Here is a 23,215-nt window from a genome sequence, read left to right on the forward strand (position 1 = left end):
GGATGATGCTTCTGTTCGAAACCACCTTACTATTCTGGCTCAGGAGAGTATCAGGGCGGCTGGGGTATGTACAAAGTTCCTTGATATTTTTTAGAAGACTCCCCTCAGCTCTTTGGGTTCAACCTCGAGGGTTGAAGAGCTGGAGGGGAGGCTTCTCTTATATCAAGGGCAGGAGAAGGTGCTGAGGGAGGAGGTCGCCAAATTGAAGGAAGAGATGGATGGCCTCCAGGAGAGGGAGAGGAAGTTGCAGGCCCAATGTTCCATGACGGAGGGCCTGAGGGAGAAGGAGCAGGAGAGTTATTCGAGTTTGTTCGAGGACTTTGTGGAGGTGAAGAAGGATCTGATGAGAGCTCGGGAGGCTTATACAGAGTTGGAGGACTCCATTGCTGACGGGGCTGAAGAAGCATGGAGGATCTTTAAAGAATAGGTCGGGGTTCTTGCTCCCGACCTAGATCTCTCTCCTTTGGATCCGGATAAAATTGTGGTCGATGGAGCTATCGTTTCTCCTTCCTCTCCCTGCTATGTCACCGAGTCTGATCTAAAGACTCGGGAGCAGAGGATAATGGAGTCCCCTCCCCGACCAAAAGATGCCCCGAGTTCTTCGAAGGCTCCTGGAACTTCCACTCCATCTCCTATGGATATTTCCCTTCCTGGCCCTGATGGCGCTCTGACCACTCTCCCTGACTCCGGTGGTGCTCCGACTACTCTCCCTGACTCTGGTGGTAACGTCCTTCCTAGCTGAAAAAATTTGTTGTGGCTATATGGGGACCCGGCCTGTGGGTCCCCTTTTTTTTAAACTATTTGTTTTTATGTAGTGGTGGTGGTCTGCTGATATTTTTCTTGGCCTTTTATGGCCGTAAACAAAATATTTAGAAATATCCTTTTTTGGATAAGGGTTTAGGTTATCTTTCTTTGTCTCGTTGTGTGCATGTTTTTCTGTTTTTAGGTTTCAAAAAATCCTTTTGATCCTTGTTTTGAAAAACCTTTTTCTTGGCTGACTGTCCCTCCCTTTAAGTTTCTTTTAAGTTTTCCTTAAGAATTTGGGACAGCCTTTTGCCTTGGTGCTTTGAATAGGTTTTCTGATCTCTTTTTGGTATTCTTTATACTCAATTTTTTTATTTATTGAGTTCTTATGACTTAGGTTATTTTTGCGATGCGTTTTTCTTTGCTTCTCAGTTTTTCCAACTTATAAGTCAGATTTTTTCGAGTTTTCCACCATCAACTTTTATAACCTCTTTACACCGACTTGTACCTCGTCGTTTCATCCTGACGACCATCTAGGTCGGTTCATGGGATTTTCACGTTTTGTCGAGCTTAAGTCGGCGCATTTCGTAGAAAGAAAGAAAACGAGAAGGAATTTATAAGAGATATTGTAAAAGATCTTTATTTATTTGCGAAGGTACTTTACTGCTACTAAGGGTTTTTGACTGTCTATGGTCCCTTAGTCTCTACTGTGATGCCTCCTTAAAAACGCTCCTTCAGAAAAAACCCTTTTGGGAAAAAATCATGAAGTTGGAAAAAGAGTACATCAGGGAGTAGAGTTCGCTTTTAACTATAGTACCTTTTCATATTACAAGCATGCCACGACCTTGGTAACTCGGTGCCGTTTAAGTCGGTCACCTTATAATAACCTTTTCCTAGGACCTCACTAATTTTGTATGGTCCCTTCCAATTAGCAGCGAGCTTTCCTTCCCCAGATTTGTTGACTCCAATGTCGTTTCTGATTAAGACCAAGTCGTCTGGGGTGAAACTTCTTCGAATGACTTTTTTGTTGTATCTGGTAGTCATCCTTTGCTTCAATGTTGCTTCTCTTATCTGGGCTTGTTCTCGGACTTCAGGGAGCAATTCAAGCTCCTCTTTGTGCCCTTGTATGTTTCCGACCTCGTCATGAAAGATCACCCTTGGACTTTGCTCGTCGATTTCTACTGGTATCATGGCTTCCACGCCATAGACAAGTCGGAAGGGTGTTTCTCTTGTAGCAGATTGAGGCGTCGTCCAGTAAGCCCATAACACTTGGGGGAGCTCTTCAGCCCAGGCTCCTTTTGCATCTTGTAGCCTTTTCTTTAGTCCTGCCAGTATGACTTTGTTAGCTGCCTCGGTCTGTCCGTTTGCTTGTGGATGTTCCACCGAGGTGAACTGGTGTTTGATCTTCATACTGGCTACTAGGCTTCTAAAGGTAGAGTCGGTGAACTGGGTTCCATTATCTGTGGTGATGGAATGAGGTATCCCATACCTTGTGATGATGTTTTTGTAGAGGAATCTCCGACTTCTCTGGGCTGTGATGGTGGCTAATGGTTCTGTTTCTATCCACTTTGTGAAGTAGTCTATTCCCACAATTAAGTATTTGAATTGTCCTGGGGCCTGGAAAAAAGATCCTAACAGATCCATCCCCTATTTTGCGAAGGGCCATGGAGAAGTTATACTGATGAGCTCCTCGGGGGGAGTCACATGGAAATTTGCATGCATCTGGCATGGTTGGCACTTCTTCCAAATTCTGTGGCATCTTTCTGCAAGGTCGGCCAATAGAACCCAGCTCGGATTACTTTTCTGGCTAACAACCTGGCTCCGAGATGGTTTCCACAGATCCCATTATGAACCTCCTCTAGTACTTCAGTGGTCCTTGAGGTCGGTACGCACTTCAGCAATGGTGTTGATATTTCTCTTTTATAGAGGATATTTTTCACTAGAGTGTAGTATTATGCTTCCCTCCAGATTTTCTTGGCCTCTTTTTCCTTTTTGGGGAGGATGTCGAATTTTAGGTATTCGACCAAGGGATTCATCCATCCGAGGTTTAGCCCGGTCACTTCAAGGACATCTTGTTTGTCCTCTGCTTTCACTACAGAGGGTTCTTGAAGAGTTTCCTGGATCAAGCTTCTATTATTCTCCCCTGGTTTGGTACTTGCTAACTTGAAGAGGGCGTCTGCTCTGCTATTAAGATCCCGAGTTATATGCCTGATCTCGGTTTCTGCAAAGCACCCAAGGTGCTCCAGAGTTTTTTCCAAGTATCTCTTCATATTTGGGTCTTTGGCCTGATACTTTCCATTTATTTGAGAGATCACCACTTGAGAGTCACTGAATATCATCACTTTTGTTGCACCAACCTCTTCTGCCAGCTTCAAACCTGCAATCAGGGTTTCGTATTCTGCCTGATTATTAGAAGTTGAGAATTCAAATTTGAGGGAAACTTCTATTTGTGTTCCCTTTTCATTAACCAGTATTATGCCTGCACCGCTTCCTGTCTTGTTTGAGGATCCATCTACGTATAGTTCCCATGTAGTTGGTTTTTTCTCTTGGTCTCCCGCATACTCCGCTATGAAGTCGGTGAGGCATTGGGATTTAATTGCCGTTCGGGTTTCGTACTTCAAGTCGAACTCAGAGAGCTCTATTACCCACTAAACCATTCTCCCTGCAACATCCGTCTTTTGGAGGATTTACTTCATAGGTTGGTTCATTCGGACTCTTATTGTGTGGGCTTGGAAGTAAGGCCGTAACCTCCGTGAGACTATTACTAAGGAGTAAGTGAACTTCTCTAGTTTGTGGTACCTTAGTTCAGGGCCTTGTAGGACTTTGCTGGTGAAGTACACGGGATGCTGCCCGACCCCATCTTCTCGTATTAGTGCGGATGCTACAGCTTTGTCTGCTACAGACAAGTATAGGACGAGCTCTTCCGCAACTAGAGGTCGGGTCAGGATTGAAGGTTGGCTCAAGAACCTTTTGAACTCTTGGAATGCTTCTTCACACTCTGGAGTCCATTCAAACTGACATCCCTTTCTTAGTAGAGAGAACAGTGGAAGGGATCATAATGCTGATCCTGCCAAAAACCTGGAGAGGGCTGCAAGTCGACCATTCAATTATTGAACCTCTCTTAAGCAAGTCGGGCTTTTCATTTCTAGGATGGCTTTGCACTTGTCGGGATTTGCTTCAATCCCCCTTTGCGTCAGCATAAACCCCAGGAATTTTCCAGCCTCCACTGCGAAGGTACACTTTGTGGGATTTAGCCTCATCCCATGTAACCTTATGGTGTTAAAGACTTGCGAGAGGTCTGTCAAGAGGTCGGTTTCTTCCTTGGTTTTTACCAGCATATCGTCTACGTAGACTTCCATTAAGTTCCCGAGGTGGGGAGCGAACACCTTATTCATCAGCCTTTGATATGTGGCCCCGGTATTTTTTAATCCAAATGGCATGACCACGTAGAAGTAGTTTGCTCTAGGCGTGATGAATGATGTTTTTTCTTGATTCGACTTATTCATCGGGATCTGGTTGTATCCCGAGTAGGCATCCATAAACGACAAGTATTGATACCCCGAGCTAAAGTCCACTAGAGTATCAATGCTTGGGAGTGGATATGGGTCCTTAGGACATGCCTTATTCAAGTCGGTGTAGTCGACGCACATCCTCCACTTGCCGTTTTGCTTCTTGACTAGCACTACGTTTGCTAGCCAGGTTGGATATTTAACTTCTCTGGTGAAGCCGGCTTCCAGGAGTGCTTGTACCTGCTCCTCCACCGCTTGAGCTCGTTTTGGGCCAAGTTTACGCCTTCGCTGCTGTACAGGTCGTGATCCCGGATATACTGAGAGCCTATGGGACATGAGCTCGGGGTCTATCCTAGGCATGTCGAAGGCTTTCCAGGCAAAGAGGTCAGAATTATCTCTTAGGAGCTTTGTCAACCTTTGCTTTAGGTTTTCTTCTAGGTCGTCTCCTATATTGGTATTTTTTCCTTCCTCTTCGCCGACCTGTATTTCTTCAGTTTTTCCTCCTGGTTGTGGTCACAGCTCTTCTTTGGCTCTCGTGCCACCGAGCTCTATGGTGTGAACTTTCTTGCCTTTTCCTCTCAGGTTCAGGCTTTTATTGTAGCATTTTCTTGCCAATTTCTGGTCTCCCCGTACCGTTGCTATCCCCGCATATGTCGGGAATTTCATGCAAAGGTGGGGGTAGATACCACTTCCCCGAGTCAATTTAGGGTAGTTCTGCCAATCAAGGCATTATATGCTGACCCCACGTCGATGACTATAAAGTCTATGCTCAGAGTTTTGGATTTTTCCCCTTTCCCAAAAGACGTATAGAGGGGCAAGAATCCCAGTGGTTTTATTGGCGTGTCTCCCAAACCGTACAGGGTATCGGGGTAAGCTCTCAACTCTTTTTCATCTAACCTTAGTTTGTCGAACGCGGGCTTAAAAAGGATGTCTGCTGAACTCCCTTGGTCTACTAGAGTTCTGTGGAGATGGGCATTGGCTAGGATCATGGTTATCACCACTGGATCATCATGTCCAGGGATTACTCCTTGCCCATCCTCCTTTGTAAATGAGATGGTTGGGAGGTCGGGTGATTCGCTCCCGACCTGGTAAACTCACTTGAGGTGTCTCTTGCGAGATGACTTGGTGAGACCCCCTCCCACAAATCCTCCCGAGATCATATGAATGTGTCTCTTGGGGGTTTGTGGTGGGGGGTCTCTTCGGTCCCCGTCATCTCACTTTCTTTTCCCATGATTGTCCGACCTTTCCATGAGATATCTATCAAGTCGGCCTTCTCTGGCCAACTTTTCTATCACATTTTTGAGGTCGTAGCAATCATTTGTTGAGTGGCCATACATCTTATGGTACTCACAGTAATCGCTGCGGCTTCCTCCCTTTTTATTTTTGATGGGTTTGGGAGGTGACAGTCTTTCAGTATTGTAGATTTCTCTGTATACATCCACCATGGAAACTTTTAGAGGAGTATAAGAGTGATATCTCTTTGATCTGTCGAGACCGACTTCCTCTTTTTTCTTGGGCTCCCTTTCTTTCTCTTTTATCGAGTGGGGGTGCCCAGGTCGCCAACTCGGCTCTCGTAGTCTGGCATTCTCCTCCATGTTGATGTACTTTTCTGCTCTTTCTTGTACATCGCTCAAGGAAGTGAGGTGCCTTTTTGATATGGACTGCGAGAAGGGACCTTCTTTAAGTCCATTTACTAGTCCCATGATGATTGCCTCGGTGGGCAGGTCTTGAATCTCCAAGCACGCTTTGTTGAACATTTCCATGTAATCCCGTAAAGGTTCTCCGACCTCCTGTTTTACTCCCAGGAGGCTCGGTGCGTGCTTTACTTTATCCTTCTGGATGGAGAACGTCATTAAGAATTTTCTCGAGAGATCTTCAAAGCTGGTAACCGACCTTGGAGGGAGGCTATCGAACCACTTCATCGCCGCTTTCGACAGGGTGGTCGGGAAAGCTTTGCAGCGAGTTACATCAGAAGCATCAGCCAGATACATCCGACCTTTGAAATTGCTTAAATGATGCTTCGGGTCCGTGGTACCGTCATAGAGGTTCATATCAGGGCTTTTGAAGTTTCTTGAAACTTTTGCCCTCATTATGTCCTCACTGAACGGATCCTCTCCTCCCAGGGGCGACTCTTCTCGGTCACCACGGGAGTTCCGACTTCTAAGGGAGGATTCTAGATTCGAGAGTTTTTCTTCTAACTCTTTTCGCCACTCTATCTCTTCCCTTAGATTTCACTCCGCCTCTCGCTGTCGTTCTAATTCTTGTTCCAGCTGTTCTAAACGACCTTGGTGACCATGGATCAACCCCATTAGCTCGGCTGCAGGGGGTGGCCCTTCCTTTCCTGATTCTCGTCCCTCCGAGGAGTTTACCTTTGGGTTTTTTAACCCAGATGTGCCTTCTCTATGTTGGTCGTTGGCTCCCTGGTGAATGGTTAGGTCTGCGTCGTTGTTTCCGGTATCTAGGTTTTCTTGCTCGGAATCGGACGCTATATGACCATATCTTCTGGTGAATTGTCCGCCATCACTGGTTGATCTCTCGGGTTCCCCGGCAACGGCGCCAATGTTATGATGGGTAACCGGAGATTAATGGGCTGGACTCGTTAGGTTGGCTCAATCGTCTGAGGGGAAAATCCTTCGAAGGGATTCGCGCTTCTGGGCCTCCGTCCGACTTGTGAGTATGAGTGAATGGAGGGTGGTACCTGCAAAGACACTCCGATGCCTAAGTCAGCAAAGGTGTAAGCAGGTCTAGAGAGTATTGGGACTTAGAGATACCTGAGGGGTGTCAGTGTATTTATAGTGGTGAACCAATAACCACCGTTGAAGTAGTTCCACCTTTTAAGGTGGATAACCGTCCCTTTATCTTAGGGAAGTTGAGATAGGGCTCCTGAAAGTGGGTTGAGAGATTTTAGGGGCAGTTACTCGTTTGAATGAGTGTCTATCTGCCAGCTGATTTTCGTCCCCGACTTCTTTGGAGCAAGTCGTATCAAGAACCGACTTCTCAGGGGAAGGTCGGTGTCAGGCGAAGCTCAATCCTGTGGGTTAGACCTTTCGTTTGGACTTGGGTCTTAGTGTTGGGCCAGGATATGAACAGTAATATTTGTGGAACTACAATATAATTTCTGTCAAAATATAGAAAGTGATATCTTGAAGAGAGTGAGCAATATTCTGTACAGAACTCCCGTTATTGTATTTAGCGGACTAATACAATTTGATACTATGTCCATTATTGACGAAACAAGTATGTAGCATATGTTTCATATTCATAAGCAAACTCATGTGCAAGAGTCAAAGATTGAGTTACATGTTGAGTTGGAACATATAGTTGCGGAGAAGATTCAACATGACCCAGATATGAAAAATTATAGAGTTGAAGTGTACAAAAGAATGAACAGTAAGAGTGAAGAGGACTTTGAAGCTAACTACGAAATCAGTGACTACAACGGAGATGGTCACGAGGCAAGTGATGCAGTCGTACAAAATTTAGTGGTTTCACACACAGCCAGTCAACCCGTCGATGTTCCACCTTTTATACATAGTTTGGATATTGACGTTATACATGCACCAGAATTTTCTGAATATGTGAACACGAGTGAGTAATATATTTTCTTAGTTTATAGTTTGGATGGATTGATGAGTGACCATTTGTTTTTTCTGTAGGTGTTATTTTTTAGGATAGTGAGTTCATGATTGAGATGGAATGCAATTCTAGACAGTTAGTAGTCGCGGCAATTAGGAGTTATAATATCTCTAGAGGAGTAGATTACATTGTGTATGAGTTTGAGATATAGACGTTCTATGCAAAATGTAAGACGTATGGTCGTGGATATGATTGCCTTATCCGAATTAGCTTGATTTAGAAAAAAAGGTTGCTGGGAGATAAAGAAAATATATATAATAGGAGGCACACGTGCACCATGGGAACAATTTCACAAGATCATTCCAAGTTGGATTCAAACATAGTTGCGGATGCTATAAGGTCATTGTTTGAAACTGACACATCTATGAAGGTGAAATTTATAATTTCAGAAGTTCAGTCTAGGTTCAACTACACTATTAATTATTGTAAGGCTTGGTAAGCAAAGAAAAAGTCCATCAAAAATATTTTCAATGATTGGGAAGAATCTTACCAAACTCTGCCAATGTAGTGCACGGTAATGTTCAATAGATGTCGGACTCAATTGTCTAAATAAAAATACGACCCTTATATAACGGGACTTAAGAGGTGAAGAATGTAAAGATATTGCATTGGATATTCTGAAATTTTAATCCATATGTTAGAGCGTTTCGACATTACAAGTCTTTAGTTAAGATTGACGATACAACATAAAAAATATAAAAGTACCTTTTTAGTTGTAATTACACAAGATAAAAATCAAAATATTATGCCGATTGCTTCTGCCATCCTAAAAAATGAAATCGTTAATGCGTGACACTTTTTTCTTTAGTGACGACACCAAACAACAAGAAACAATTCTCTGTATCATTGTCAATTAGAAGAACACCAACTTTTGACATTGGCCATCCTCCCTCGGAACATAATAATAAGGATGTGCATATGTGACAAGCATCCATGATGTTTTCTTTGGCTATGGAGGGTTTGAATTCCGAGTGTTAAGAAACTTGGCCTTAGGACTACAAGAACTTTACAGAATTTATCATAGTCCAAAAATTCAAACTCTTTATTATCTCTTCTGTAATAGTAGTTATATAGCAACACTACAGAATGTATCTGATAATCATATATTTTATTATTAATTAGGAATACCATCAAATATATTTTCTTATATGATATGATAAAGTTTTTTGTCCATCTGTTATAGTTCACACTAACATTTAAAAATAACTTATAACATGGTTATTATTTTCTAGATCGGTTACTCGACAAACATTATATGCTCCTTAAAGTCAAGTTATGATGTAATAATTACATAGTAGAAATGAACATTCATCCAAATTGTTATAAGATCACATGAAAAAAACAACGAAAGGAGAATCTCTTACAAAACTCGTAACCAATATTCGAATAAACAATGACTTGAACATTCAAGTATATTTGACAAGTACCCGCACTATTATTTTGAAGGAAATTCGAGGAATTACATAGCACTCAAACAAATTGACAAGCTATACCTCGGTTGAAGGTTAGGCATACCAGAAAAGTTCTGATCCTTGCAATTCATAGATTACATAATAAAAGTTTCAACAGCATGTACAATAATTCTTTAATTCAGCTCACATCTCTTAATCTTCTAAGCACAGGGTAAAACAAAGTAATTAAAAAAACTATCTTGTTATTGTTTATGGTGTAAATATAAAATTGTTTTAGAGCAAAGGTAAAATTGTTGGCAGCAATGAATCAACCAATTATTTAAGGAATGCTGTTATTACATCTGATGGAGATGGACCCATCTTTTATAGTATATACATGATTCAATACTAAATGAAATCTAATAATATATCAGATACTCTACCATATATGACAAATGTTTACCAATTTTCTGACAAATATCATGATCCATTTAAATAGTTTTTACCAATTTTGTGTTAAAATTTAATTTTCAATATCATATTTTAGATATTTTGTCTTAATTAGATATATTGTTTACGTAACAAATTAGCTACTAAATCAAACACAATATATTTATATATAAATATATATTATATTACTTATTTTTAATACATATTTTATATTATAATATATACTAAATACAGATGTTAAATTTAATAACTAATTTTTAATATATATGTTAATTTTGGGTAATTCACATAATTAAACCAACTTAGATTCAATATTACGTATATCATCCAAAATAAAAAACGTAACGTGAATCACCCAGATGTCATTTCTATATAAATCGAAACAGTGTTGTTCGATTTATATAGTATCCTAGTAAATCTAATAGAGTTGTTTCAGTTTACACATGCATGCAACGTTTTGATAGTAAATCTAGTTAGGCCGTTTCGATTTATACAATACATAGTAACCTACTAAATCTATGCCCATCATTTCGATTTATGCATAGTTTCGTACCCAATGTAATTCGAAACAGCTCCATTAGATTTACTAGGAGGATCTCTATATATAGAGTTCGAATTAAAGCCATTCGAACCACATTCCACAACCTTTCCCACCGAATCCTCAGCCAAAATACTCCAACATTTGAAAAAAATAACGTGATGGGGATAATCTGGACCGTCTTTATCGTTTAGACGGGGTTGCCCACATTACTGGTGTCGTCAATGAAGAGATTAGTGTATACAATTTTTTTTCAAAAATAATATTAGATATTTTACGTTAATGTTTTTTTGTTCATTTTAATGATGGTCGTTATTAGAATTGATAAACTAGATAGAGTGGTTAGATTAGTGGCTTAATAATATATAGAGGTTTAACCAAAAAAGTTCTAATTTAGATAGTGGTAACAAATAAGGAAAAAAATATGAGTAGTGAAGATGGCCATGTAGTTAAATTTAGTTCGAGCAAGTCTAGTAATTAGAATCGTTGTTGTGAATTGGGCGGTAAGAAAGCATGTTTTATTATTATTAAACTTTTTTTTTTCAGGCCCAATTTGATGAGTACATTAATGTTTTTTGTGTTCGTATCCGTTACATTATTTGGTTGCCTTTATGGTATTATTTGGATTAAGATATGCATTAGTTGATATTGTTATGTAGATATGTTTTGATGTGGTCGTAAGAAACAATCTGTTGTGTTATTTATGTAGCCTCATCGATGTATCGGTAGCATGAGACAATAGCAAGGTATGCGGATGGATGAGAGGATCGTTCTGTACTTACACATGATCAGTGGAAAACCGATGAACCGGATCTTATGCCAGTCCGGTCTGATATTTGAACCGTATAAAGAAAAAAATCGATACGAACCGGTCAAACTCGGAATGAATCGTTAAAAACCGGTCAAATCCAGTGAAGACCGATCCAACCAAACTGCTTGGTATTGAAAATTTATTCAAAATTCTTGAGTCAGGGTTCAAACCCTCACCCTCGTAAATGGAGGCGCCTTGCATAGCCACTAGGGTGCTATTGTCCTTATCATTATATATGCAGATTTAAATATATATAAATATCTTTCATGAGTTTCATCAAATAATTTATTTTTATTTAATTTATTTTAATTTTAGTTATAAACTCATTTATTCTTAAATTAATTATATTTTTATTTAACAACAATTATAAATTCACTTATTTTTTTTTTCGTAATTATATAATATCTATTAATATTATTTTTTAATAAATACTTGTAGTATATAATAGTATAATAAATATAAATTAATTAATAAATTATTAAAAATTAAAAATAATAGTTATTTTAATATAAAAACAAAATAAAAATATCTATAATAGAGTAAAAATAATAAAATATTTATTGTTCTTATTCCATATTATTTTAAAATAGCTTGAAATTCTTAAAATGTTAGTGAAAATATGTATTTTAAATTTTTAACTATTTTTTATTTTTATTTACATAGGATCGAGTCAACCGGTTTAACCAGTGATCCACCGGTTGAACCAATGACCCAGTGACCCAGTAGTCTGATCGGTTCAATCACCAGTTCGGTTCTGACAACTATGGTTTATACCATCTTGCGAGGCTGAACGAGGCCTGGTTTAGGCTGGACGAGCCGTTGGTGAGTGCATTCGTGGAAAGATGGCATCCAGAAACGCATACGTTTCATATGCCGTTCGGAAAGTGTACAATTACACTGCAGGGTACTAATTAGAGCTCCCGATCGATGGACAGTACGTCAGTGGATACCTGACAGAGTTTGAGCGATACATCCAGAGCGGTCGTGCCAGCTAAGGTGTGGTTCTAGGAGTTGCTGAGTGTAATGCCTCATGCGAACTGCATCGACAAGTTTATGATGAAATGCAGTGATTCCCAATGGCGCCGATGACGCCACCATTTGGAGGTATGCACGGACACTACCCGGGGTGGCGAAGGTTGTGGAATGTGGTTCGAATGGCTCCAATTTGAACTCTATATATAGGGATCCTCCTAGTAAATCTAATGGAGCTGTTTTGAATTACATTAGCCACGAAACCATGCATAAATTGAAACTGGCTGTTTCGAATTATTATGAGCTTTCCATCTTCATAAATCGAAACGGTGTGCATAGATTTAGTAGGTTACCATATCTTGTATAAATCGAAACGGCCTAACTAAATTTACTACCAAACGTTGCATGCATGTGTAAATCGAAACAGCTCCATTAGATTTATTAGGATACTATATAAATCGATTTACTAGGATATCATATAAATCGAATAACATTGTTTCTATTTATGTTCATTCCTAAATCTATTTTAGCTATTTTGATTTATATAAAAATGACATTTAAATGATTCACGTTACATTTTTTATTTTGGGTGATATGCGTAATATTAAATTTAGATTAGTTTAATTATGTGAATTACCCATAATTTTTATAATAAGAATTGTCCTATTCCTTGATAAAAGTTGGTAACAACTTAAAATTTCATGTGCTTATCAAAATTAATCTAGTATACTTTGGACGGATTAGTGAAATAAAATCAAATCAACCAATAAAATATTATTTGGAGTTAGGTATAGTAGTTGGTTCCTCCCTCCAAATTGAAACTCCCACAAACATGTCGGTGATTTCATGCTTCTCTTTTGGCCGAACCAAAATCTTCAACTTTACGGCTTCAACAACTTCAAGATCCCTCTTTTCCTCAAAAACCAGCATACCTACCTCATCAACAGCCAAAAGAACTGTGCAACGTTCAGTTAAAATTGAACAACGCACGGTGAGAACTTCAGATTTTTTTTTTTTTTAACGTTGCTATTTTCAACTTCCAGATAAAATTAGTGAACAATTGTTGTAAGAATCTTTTAATTCACTATACAGAAGTTTGGAATAACTGATATTGATGGATGTCCGTACAAAGGAGCAAATGAATTGGTTCAACGCAGTAAATTTCTATTTTTGCTTCATTTTGCTGATTTCAGCTGATACCATTGCAATGTGATTAGCTTAGGAAGCTCAAATTGTGAAGTTCATATATAATATAGGTGAACCACCACCCCATTGGGAAAAGGTGCTTGAAGGGATTCGCAAAATGATGAGTTTTTCTAAAGATGGAACAGTTGACTCAATGGAATCTGAAGAAGCTGCTGATACTGTACCTCCTAAGGTGTAGTGACTAGTGCTGACTTAACTATTTGTTTGTATCGTCAAAAAATTTGACTAATATGATTCTGTTCTCAAGACAAAAATACAAAGATATTTAGAGATGTAACTTTTATATCTTTTGCTTCGAACCTTGAATTGATTGGGATGTTATAGCAACTTTTCGGTTCAACATTATGTTAAGCATGATATGGATGAATGTAACCCTTATCTTAATTCTTACATATACAACTAGGAAAGAAGATTTGCTGTCTTGGCATCTACTGTTTTATCAAGCCAAACTAAGGGGCATGTTTCTCAAGGTAAGCACATAAAAAGTTAAATATTTTGATTCTGGTCTTAGCTTGAGGTTGTACTTGTAGACTCATTCAACTTTGGTCCACAAGTTTGCTCATAATTTCTCTTGGTTTCTGTGAACACTACTTAAAACTGTGTTTTTTCTCAAGAATAGGAGCAACTAAACGTCTTCGGCTAAATGGTCTGCTTACTGCTGATACAATCAACAAAGCTGATGAAGAAACCATCAGAAAGTTGATTTACCCTGTATGCTACTTTCCTACTTGGTAGTTTTTGAGATTCAAAAGATTTGGATTTGGTTGTAAATTACGGATGCTACTTCTGAAGTTCATAGTTTTGCTTTTATCATTCTCATTATTCATTGAGCATATACACTTTTTGTTTACCCAGGTTGGATTTTATAAGAGAAAAGCCAGCAACTTGAAAAAGATTGCAGATATTTGTCTCATGAAATATGATGGAGACATACCTAATTCAGTTGAGGAACTGCTCTTACTTCCAGGTGTAGGTCCTAAGATAGCTTATTTGGTATGTGCAATAGCTTTTCTAATTCAAACCCTGTGGTTTGTTAGTATTTTAGTTCATTTTGTTAGTGATAATCCAGGTTATGATTCTTGGATGGAACAATGTTCAAGGGATATGCGTCGATACTCATGTCCACCGCATTTGCAATTGCCTTGGATGGGTTTCCAGAGCAGGCACAAAGCAGGTTTCTTTTGAGTTTGGTGGCATCATATCCTATGTATCCAACTAATGTCACAATTGGAAGTTGCTAAATTCTCTTCCCACTGCAGAAAACATCAACACCGGAAGAAACAAGAAAGGCGTTGCAGCGTTGGCTCCCAAGAGAAGAATGGGTTCCAATAAATCCCCTTATGGTATGCCCAGCACATTTCCTTTTGAATTAGTAACAAGAAATATGCAGGTGTTATTGCTGCACTACTAAAGGCTCTTTAGGTATCAGATTTAACTAGTGTTTGCTATGTATGGCTTGAATATGAACAGGTAGATTTTGGTCGAACAATTTGCACTCCTTTACGACCTCATTGTGGAAAGTGTTGTATAAGTAGTCTGTGCCCATCAGCATTCACAGAGACTTCTAAGCCATCTTCCAAGTCCAATAAGTCCGAACTGAAAAAGAGGCTTTAATCAAAAACTGATTCTTGCATTTCAAGTTTGAAAGGTGATCACTCAAACAGAGTTGACTTCATATGAAGAGGACAAGTGAAAACGGTTAGATGATTTGGTATGATTTGACTAAATTAGTGTCTTAATGGTTTTCGATTATTATCTTCACATGAACATGTGAAAGCTCACCAATTTGAAATGCTCAATCAATATCTTGAATATCATACATGGTCGTTGAGAATTAGGTTTGACAAAATCATTTCAAGGCTTACATAACCAACACGATATATATGTATCTAGAGATCTATGTTTTTAAAAAGTATATAGGCAATCAAATTGGTATTTGTTTCGTCGCCTTAAGTAGGTTTTGCCATGTCACTAACAGTTGTTTAGGAATTGCTTTGCAAGAGTTAAGCTAGTTCTGTGCTGGTAATACTTTGATTGAACTCGAATGCCTGTAATTTTGTTGGAAAAAAATGCAGTCATGCACACAGAAATACAAACACCACATTGAAGCAATGACCAAATATCTAATTTCTACGGATTATGGGAAAATTACACAGAAGGCATATAAGCTGTCCCTTCTCCTTGCATGTTTTCTATTCACTAGGCTACTTGAGGAAGCCTACTCTTACGCCAGATCCAATAGTTAACTCTAATCGGATCAATCTTTTCCAGGATCGAACAAATCATGCTTGCTATATCTAGATCTTGTGTATCTAAATCTGGAATCTTCAAAGCCTCAATGGCATCTCTGAAGTCTTGATTTGGTTGATAACCATGACAGATAAGATCCAAAAGAGTGCTAAGAGCAAACAAATAGTTACTCTTGGAACTCAAAATCTTTAAACAAATTGATGAAACTTGAGGCTCGTTTACCCATGATGTGGTTTCACCTTTGTAAAGTCCTCGAAGATATTTCCATGAGCTCTCGTTTTCAGGGTAAGCTTCGATGGCTTTGATAGTGTAGAGCACTTCAGACTCTCTCATGGCCTTAAGGCCACCCAGGAAGGGAGACCTTGTTATGACAAAATATCTCTGTTAAAAAATGCATGTTAATAATACCATCTAAATTTGTAAGGAGAAGAATATGAAAATATTAAGAAAAGAAACATATAAAATTATTCCAAACAAAGTAAACTTCTATAAGAAAATGCGAACGAAGCCATATCTAGTGGATTCCAACCCCAAAAAAAACAAAAAAAAAAATCCTTTTTCCCCTTTTTCTCTCTCATGTCACAATATTTGGAAGCAAGTAAGTTCGCAAAAACTCAAGCTGATTCAGCTCATCAAACTACACTGAATGAACTGCAAATCAATCTAATTACCATAGAACTCATAAAACATAAGAAGCATACCTGTAAAGATATCAAATTATCTAAGTAAGAGACAACCTATATTCATTTCAAAATGTGTCAATGCTAGGGACATACCTGATTCCAGGCAGAGTTGTTGAAAATGTCTTGTTCAAGAAGTTGGCTACAATAATCAAGTTCATCTTCCCATCCTCCTAGTGCCTGGAGAACCCACTGTCCACACAAAACAAACATAAGCTAAATTTTCATTCCACATTTGAGTAATGAATTACAGTAAATATAGTTCTCAAATTAACACATTTGACAAAGTGAGGGAGAAAGATGCAAAACCTGGCGATGAGACCATGCGTGATAGTGCTTGGCGTCAACAGAGAGTACCTTCTTGGTGAATTGAAGTTCAGCGTTTCTAGCATCAGGCCCTAGTTTCTCAGCAACCCTTCGTCTATGATGCCTACAAACATCTGCCATCAACATCAATTCTTGTATATTCTTGGAGCAATGCGAGATCCAGACACATTCAAACCACTTAATTCTTATATTATCAACCTAGAATCTAGAAGCTATATACATAAAATCAAGAATACGTAGTTGTTCATGCTCATGGAGCATACACACATTTATGCAAGCATTTCGAGTGCAAATGGAAAATTGGAGAGTAGAAGCTGAAGCTCACCATATCTGATAGTTTTTGGAGTTTTTGGCGGCTATACGCTCAATGAATTCCAGTTCGTCATGCAAGTCAACCTTCAGCGACTCCAGCAACAACCGCCGAAAATGCCACACCTGCAAAAATATTAACAAAAATTAAGTTACTCCGTTCCGTAGAAATCAAAATTAGAAATTAAAGAAATAATGCAGCGAAATTATTTAAATACGGTGTAGTTTCCGGCGTTGAAGTGGATGGCTTCGGCGGTGAGGGAAAGGGCGCGTGGTGAGCGCTCGTCGGCAAGGTAAACGGCGCGGAAGTAGTCCATTACTTCGGCGAACTCCTCCGTGTAATTGATCGGAACCACCGGGCAGGGACCGTCGTCCTGCGGCACCGGAGTGACGTCAGCCCACTCCGGCCTGTCCCTCAGCATCATGCGCTCCTGCTCCTCCTCTTCCACTTCGCTCGATCCAGAAGCCATTACCCTCGAATCTTCTTCACTTGCCTTAGCTCGCTTTTTCTGCTAAATGCTAATCATGTTCACTTTTTTTTTTTGTTTCCTTTTTGCGTTTGGGGTCTATTTGGGCTTTAACAACTATTTGGACTCGATACACATATTCGGATGGGTCTGATTCGGCCCAGTTGAGCTCTCAGCAATGTCACAAAATGAATAATTGAGAATTTGTGATTGATTGGTTAGGCTGCCTAATCATAACCATTGGCAACAATTAGTGATTCGGTTTTGGTACTATTAGTATTAGCTTTACCAGGGTCGGCCATTATCTGATTATTCATTAAGTATATTCCAAACTTCATTTGCATCTATTTCTCATTTTTATAAATTATAACAATATAAGTGGCGTTGGATACAGTGCATCCAGCGACTAAAGCCTTAGTCTTATCAATTTATATGCAAATATATATAAGGTTTTTTTTTTTTGGTTCATAGCAAATATATACAAGTTTAAACCTTATACTCATTGATTCCGTATATATTATTCTACGCTTTTTATATACCTTAATCTAGCCCGGCACGAAATACTTCCAAGCTGAAAAACTAGCTCAAAGTATTCAAAAATTATACGCACAAGAAAATAATAGAATATTCACTTCAATATAATGTATGATTTACAATTATAATATGTGAATGCCATTTTCTCATCGAATCTCAATCAAGTGTGCAAAGAATTACATCAGGGCATGCACATCAACTAATCTTTCAGACTTAGACCCTCCATTATTGCTAAGCTATAATAAAAATGGAAAGATTATATATTAAAAAAACAAAAAAATGCTTGTGGTTCGAATTACAAAAGTAAAGTATACTGTCAAATTAGATTCTCTTTCATTTTTATCTTTCTCCTGAAGTAGGTATTCTCAATGAGTCTTGAATTGTTGTTCACTTGTGAAAGAACTTCCATACATCTCTGTCCGTCAAATCCTTGACCAAATGTGCTCCAAAAATACCCTCCTCATCTACAAGGCTTCTCAGTTGTCGTGCTCCACCATTGAAGCCAACATAGTGCTTCTTCATAGCTAGATACACCACTCCATATGGAGGCCTCAAGCACTGTCGAAGGGAAGACAGAAAAGAGGACTCAAAATTTCTGATGTTAAGACATCAAGCTTGATCATTTGTTAGATTATACAATCAAGAAGCCAGAGCTACGTAGAGTATAGACAATTAAGTATAAGGAAACAAACCTTTTTAATAAGTGCATACAGCTTCTTCAACGAGGTAACAGAGTATGGAGCCTCAGTCAATAAAATAACATCATAACCACCTTCCCCTTGATCTGCCTCACTAGCTCTTTCCCAAGCTCGGCTTCCTGAGAGCTTCCTGGATCGTCTCGAGGAACATTCTTGTCCAATGATGCTACCATCTTGGCTACTACATCCATCCATAAAATCTTCCTCAGAGAAGCTCAAGCTCATTCCAGGTGTTATTTCATATCCGTCATTTTTCAAAACAGACAACACGGCAGGTACTTCTTCCCAATCCCCAGCATAGAAATTAACTGATGGCGCTAGAGTTTGTCTTGAAGGAGTAAGGGGAGGCTCTGGCTGTCGACTCTGCCTGTCACGAGCTTGCTTAAGATTGGCAAGGACATTTGGTATAGTTGTGCATCTTACAGTTTCTGCATTCTGATCTTGAAAATGCACTATGGATGCTCCCTAAAAATTAAAACAACATATTGGGGGAAAGGAAGTTATTCCAACGATTTAATCTATCTCTTTGAATGACAAGGTTAAATGTAGATCTGCCCATGTCATCAATAGCTTAAATGGGTTTGCCTTGTGTGGAAATAAAACCAACATATAAATAAATGGAGATATTTACAGCCATCATATATGCATAGAAATGCGACAAAGGAACACCAAAAAAGAGGTGTTGAGACCGCAAGGCACATCATATATACCTTCAAGCAAGCAAAGATTCCAGGAAGCCCATAATTACAACCAAGCTGCAAGAACCATGAAGCAGTGAGATTAATAAACCACTGACATTGTGGGTTAAGGAAGAAGACTATAAAGCAATCTCATGAAGGTAGAAGGATTTAAGACAATGAAATCAATGCACAGTACTAAGCAACAAAATCTTCATGGACATATTACCTCGAGTACTCTTTTCCCTCTGAAGCTTAGCTGCCCATCACAAATCTCAAGCTTTAGAACACTAACAAGATCGATGGAACTGTCCCAGGATTTCAGATATCCTACGAAATCAGATAAATCAATTTGATACCACCATTCCTTTGTATGGATGAGCAACTAAGTTATATTTATGTAGAAAAGCATGATTGATAAGAAACATGTTCCTAAGCTAGACTCATCATTATACTTCAGGCATAAATTGGGTTATTAGGTCAGTATATCTCTTTGGATAATGCTAAATAACTTTAGGGATTTGTAGTCTTCCTTCTGTGCCAAAAGTTTTTGCCTTAAAGTATTATGACTCACAAATATCCATTAGTATATTAATTCACTAACAATTTTAAATTTTACAAAGTAAATGCACTTCAAAGAAGATGCAAGTCCATAAGGAAACACCAATCCAAGTTCAATGCCTAAAAGTCTGAAATATCATGTATATACCATCAGGTTTTGCGGACATTGCCTCTGAACCACTGAACCCAATGATATCAGCAACGTTGACTTTACCCTGTCAGAGATGTAAGATACCATCAGTCCAACAATCAAACAAGTGTAAAACACTTTAAAAGCACCGAAGATCATGGATGTAGGTTCTATTTCAGCATGATGTAGCAAACACATTTCATAATCACAGCATAATCCTTTTAAAAGTGAGGCCCTCAACATATTTTCTCCAAAGAGATCAAACCTACTCTACATTCCATCGCATATATATATATATATATATATATATATATATATAGCAAATGAAAGAGCAGAAATAAAAAATCCTTCTGCTTTTATCAATTCAACTATAGCAGAAATCTCCTGTTAAGAATCAAATTTAGAACACGTCATATTACAAAATGAATCATAATATATATACCTTAAACTGGTCCATGTTCTCCCCAGCATCCTTGTCAGTTAGCATTGCCTGCAGAGCACAACAAATTTAAATTTGAAGTTACACCCTTTTTAACCTTAATCATACAGAAAAATAAAATAAGCACACAAATCCAAGTATCCGACTAACTTCTTATATAAAACACGTGAGATAGCCAAAGCTGTTTTTTTTTTACCCCTTGTTAGGCCAAAGATATAAATTGGAAAACTTGGGGTGATTGTGTTGTACCTTTGAAGGGAGAATCTCTACTGCTGGTGCTGGGAGATGAACATCTTTGTCAAGAATGGAGGAGGATATGCTATGGCTTCCACGATCATGAGGTAATAACCCAGGCAAGCACTGTGAAAGTAATGCCGGTGCACGCATTGCAAGATTTCAAAGCTGTCACATACCATAACTCATAACCTTAGCAACTATTATATATTCAAATCAAAATCATTAAACACTGAAAAAATAAAAAATGAAAAATCAATAGTCATAGACTATATGATAATCATTCATATGTATTAGCTCGTAGCTAATGAGATGGATCATGGAACATCAGTTCCCAAAAAATTGGATACTTCACCATAATTTCAGTCTGTGAAATTGCACAGAAGGAGATAGAGGAATGAAAGCTTTCCCTTTTAAACCTAAATTTCATATATATAAAAAGGGAAAAAATTCTTATATAGTCATATCCAATTCAAAAGTAACAATTACCTAGCAATGAAAGGAGCTTTGGAGAATTAAGCAACGGCAGCTGAAAATAGCAGAGTTAAACAAACACATGAGGTATTGAACAAGTTTGATGAATTATATTACAAGCTAAACGTGAATTGAAAGCTTGTTTGAAAGGGAAATCGGAGCGGGAACCTGAAGAGAGAAGAGGTCAATGGCAACAAGATGAAGCTGCAGCTGTAGTTGAGAGAGAGAGAGAGAGAGAGAGAGAGAGGGTTTATGAGAGTAAATAGTTTAATGGATGGAAAGGGAAAAAGAAGAACAGAGGAAGAAGCTTCGACGTCAGAACTCAACGCAAAACGAACACCTGGCTTCTCTTCCAACCCTGCAACCTCCAACCACTGTTAATTCTTAAGTGTAAACACTAACAGTTAATAACGCAGTTAAGCTTCCACATTTCCCAAAATGTCCCCGATTTGCACGGAAGGTGTGTATCACAGGATTTTTTATTTTAATAAATAAATTAATTATAATAATTACCGAAATAAATAATTTAAAAAATATTTATCGAAATAAATATCTCTCTTATCTCGTTTACACTGTAAAACACTAAGACAGGTGGACGCGAAACGTATATATCTCGTTTACTATATAAACAACGAGATACATGTATTTTAAAAAAAAAAATTGAAAATAATAAAAAATATTAATAATATCAATAATCCAAACTTTTAACATGTAATTAGTACATAAAAAGATTGAGACAATGAAAACAACACAATAAAAATAACCGTGATAATATTAATATTTTTATGTACTAATTGCATGCTAAAAGTTTAAATTATTGATAATATTAATATTTTTTATTATTTTTAAATTTTTTTAAAAAAAATACATGTATCTCGTTTACACTGTAAATAAAATACACACATATCGCATCGACATGTTTTATTTCGTTTACATCGTAAACAAAATATATACAGAATTATCTATTTAAATTATCTATTTAAATTATCTCAATAAATATTTTTTAAATTATTTATTTTGATAATTATTACATTTATTTAATTTATAAAAATAAAAAATCCGTGTATCACACGCTTGTATTCTCTCTACTTTTTCGTAAAATCACAACCCCAACTGCCTCCCTGCTTTCTTTTCCCTCTTTTCTCTGCTCTATTAAATAAAGTTGGCAAGATCGGCTTTCAGATTTTTATTGTATTAAAATAATTAATCCTTCTCTTATAAAAATATTATGCCCCTTTCATTTTGTTTTGTCATTTTCTATTGTTTTTTCAATATTCCTAACCATGTCTCATTCATCATATTTTATTTATTTTCCCAGCATCGTGTTTATACTTGCTTGTTATATTCGTACTGAATTAATATGTGAATAATTAAAAATAATGTTGTAGCTAATACCTAATAGCCTAATAGCAATATTAACAATCTTATTCTGGAGTAGTGTAAATCGCTAAATCTAGAGAATGAATGTTGGATTCTATGTCTATCATCTAGCATGAATTTTTATTTCTCAAGTCCAAATGTATTAAATTTTTAATAAAAATAAAAAATAAAAGAGACCCTTATTTTAAAATAAAAGGAGAATGACAAAATAAACAGATTCAACAAAGATTACTTATTCACCTCATTTTAAAAATTAAAAAAGAAATTTCATACAAATCAAGTAAAAATAAAGGTGATTTATTAGAAAAAAAAATGTATTGACATTCGTTGGAACTTTCCTTTCATTGATAGAAAAATGTACTTAAATGCATTTTTTTCATGTGGCTCAAAAGGTAGATTGTGTGAGAACAAAATATTACCTAATTGTAATTTTTTTTCCCTTCTTTCCTTTTCCTTTTTTGTTTTTGGGTGAATTTTCAAAAAGTATATTCTCAGGAATCTCGTCTTCGGTGTATCTACGTCAACAATGACGAAACGTGACCTGTGAACGAAGTTTTTTTTTTCTCAATTGATTTCGTTTTCCCTGCTCCCTGTTGACCTAATTTTCTCTGGTGGTGAAGAAATGAGAAACATGAAAGTGATTATTATTCTTCTTCCACGGTCAGCATTTTACAGCTTGAAATTCATACCATGAAGATTGACTTCAACTTGAGGGTGTTTTATTTTTTGTTGGTACATGACAAAGAGTTGACATCAATCAGGCCAGTTCCAACGAACCTTCATTTCCATTTTCAACAA

The 23,215-nt window shown here is 37.7% G+C and overlaps 3 protein-coding genes across 5 annotated transcripts; 1 reads left to right on the top strand and 2 right to left on the bottom strand.

Annotated features, from left to right (window-relative positions):
- The first annotated feature begins 12,827 nt into the window (after positions 1 to 12,827).
- On the top strand, positions 12,828 to 15,074 carry LOC112771679 (endonuclease III homolog 2, chloroplastic). 3 transcript variants are annotated; one of them, XM_025816481.3, is made up of 9 exons: positions 12,828 to 13,042; positions 13,144 to 13,207; positions 13,308 to 13,429; positions 13,661 to 13,727; positions 13,877 to 13,968; positions 14,113 to 14,250; positions 14,327 to 14,431; positions 14,517 to 14,600; positions 14,728 to 15,074. In XM_025816481.3, the coding sequence occupies exons 1-9, from the start codon at positions 12,884 to 12,886 to the stop codon at positions 14,869 to 14,871; spliced, it is 975 nt and encodes a 324-aa protein (XP_025672266.1). In that variant the 5' UTR covers positions 12,828 to 12,883; the 3' UTR covers positions 14,872 to 15,074. The 3 variants fall into 3 exon arrangements, with proteins under 3 accessions (XP_025672266.1, XP_072081831.1, XP_072081830.1); XM_072225729.1 differs by having other exon boundaries at positions 12,834 to 13,042; positions 14,113 to 14,224; XM_072225730.1 differs by lacking the exon at positions 13,144 to 13,207 and having other exon boundaries at positions 12,832 to 13,042.
- Positions 15,075 to 15,286: 212 nt separating this feature from the next.
- LOC112771678 (protein farnesyltransferase/geranylgeranyltransferase type-1 subunit alpha) lies at positions 15,287 to 17,373 on the bottom strand. Its single transcript, XM_025816480.3, has 5 exons — positions 17,042 to 17,373; positions 16,840 to 16,949; positions 16,497 to 16,617; positions 16,284 to 16,379; positions 15,287 to 15,888 (listed from the first exon to the last, which is right to left on the bottom strand). Exons 1-5 carry the CDS (start codon positions 17,291 to 17,293, stop codon positions 15,457 to 15,459), a joined length of 1,011 nt encoding a protein of 336 aa, XP_025672265.1. The 5' UTR covers positions 17,294 to 17,373; the 3' UTR covers positions 15,287 to 15,456.
- Positions 17,374 to 17,907: 534 nt separating this feature from the next.
- On the bottom strand, positions 17,908 to 21,492 carry LOC112771418 (uncharacterized). The gene is made up of 9 exons (XM_025816160.3): positions 21,206 to 21,492; positions 21,053 to 21,092; positions 20,579 to 20,731; positions 20,333 to 20,380; positions 19,909 to 19,975; positions 19,429 to 19,529; positions 19,233 to 19,277; positions 18,517 to 18,987; positions 17,908 to 18,382 (listed from the first exon to the last, which is right to left on the bottom strand). Exons 3-9 carry the CDS (start codon positions 20,714 to 20,716, stop codon positions 18,212 to 18,214), a joined length of 1,041 nt encoding a protein of 346 aa, XP_025671945.1. The 5' UTR covers positions 20,717 to 20,731; positions 21,053 to 21,092; positions 21,206 to 21,492; the 3' UTR covers positions 17,908 to 18,211.
- Between the last annotated feature and the right edge of the window lie 1,723 nt (positions 21,493 to 23,215).

This window comes from Arachis hypogaea, chromosome 18, assembly GCF_003086295.3.
Source record: "Arachis hypogaea cultivar Tifrunner chromosome 18, arahy.Tifrunner.gnm2.J5K5, whole genome shotgun sequence".
Taxonomy (NCBI): Eukaryota; Viridiplantae; Streptophyta; class Magnoliopsida; order Fabales; family Fabaceae; genus Arachis; species Arachis hypogaea.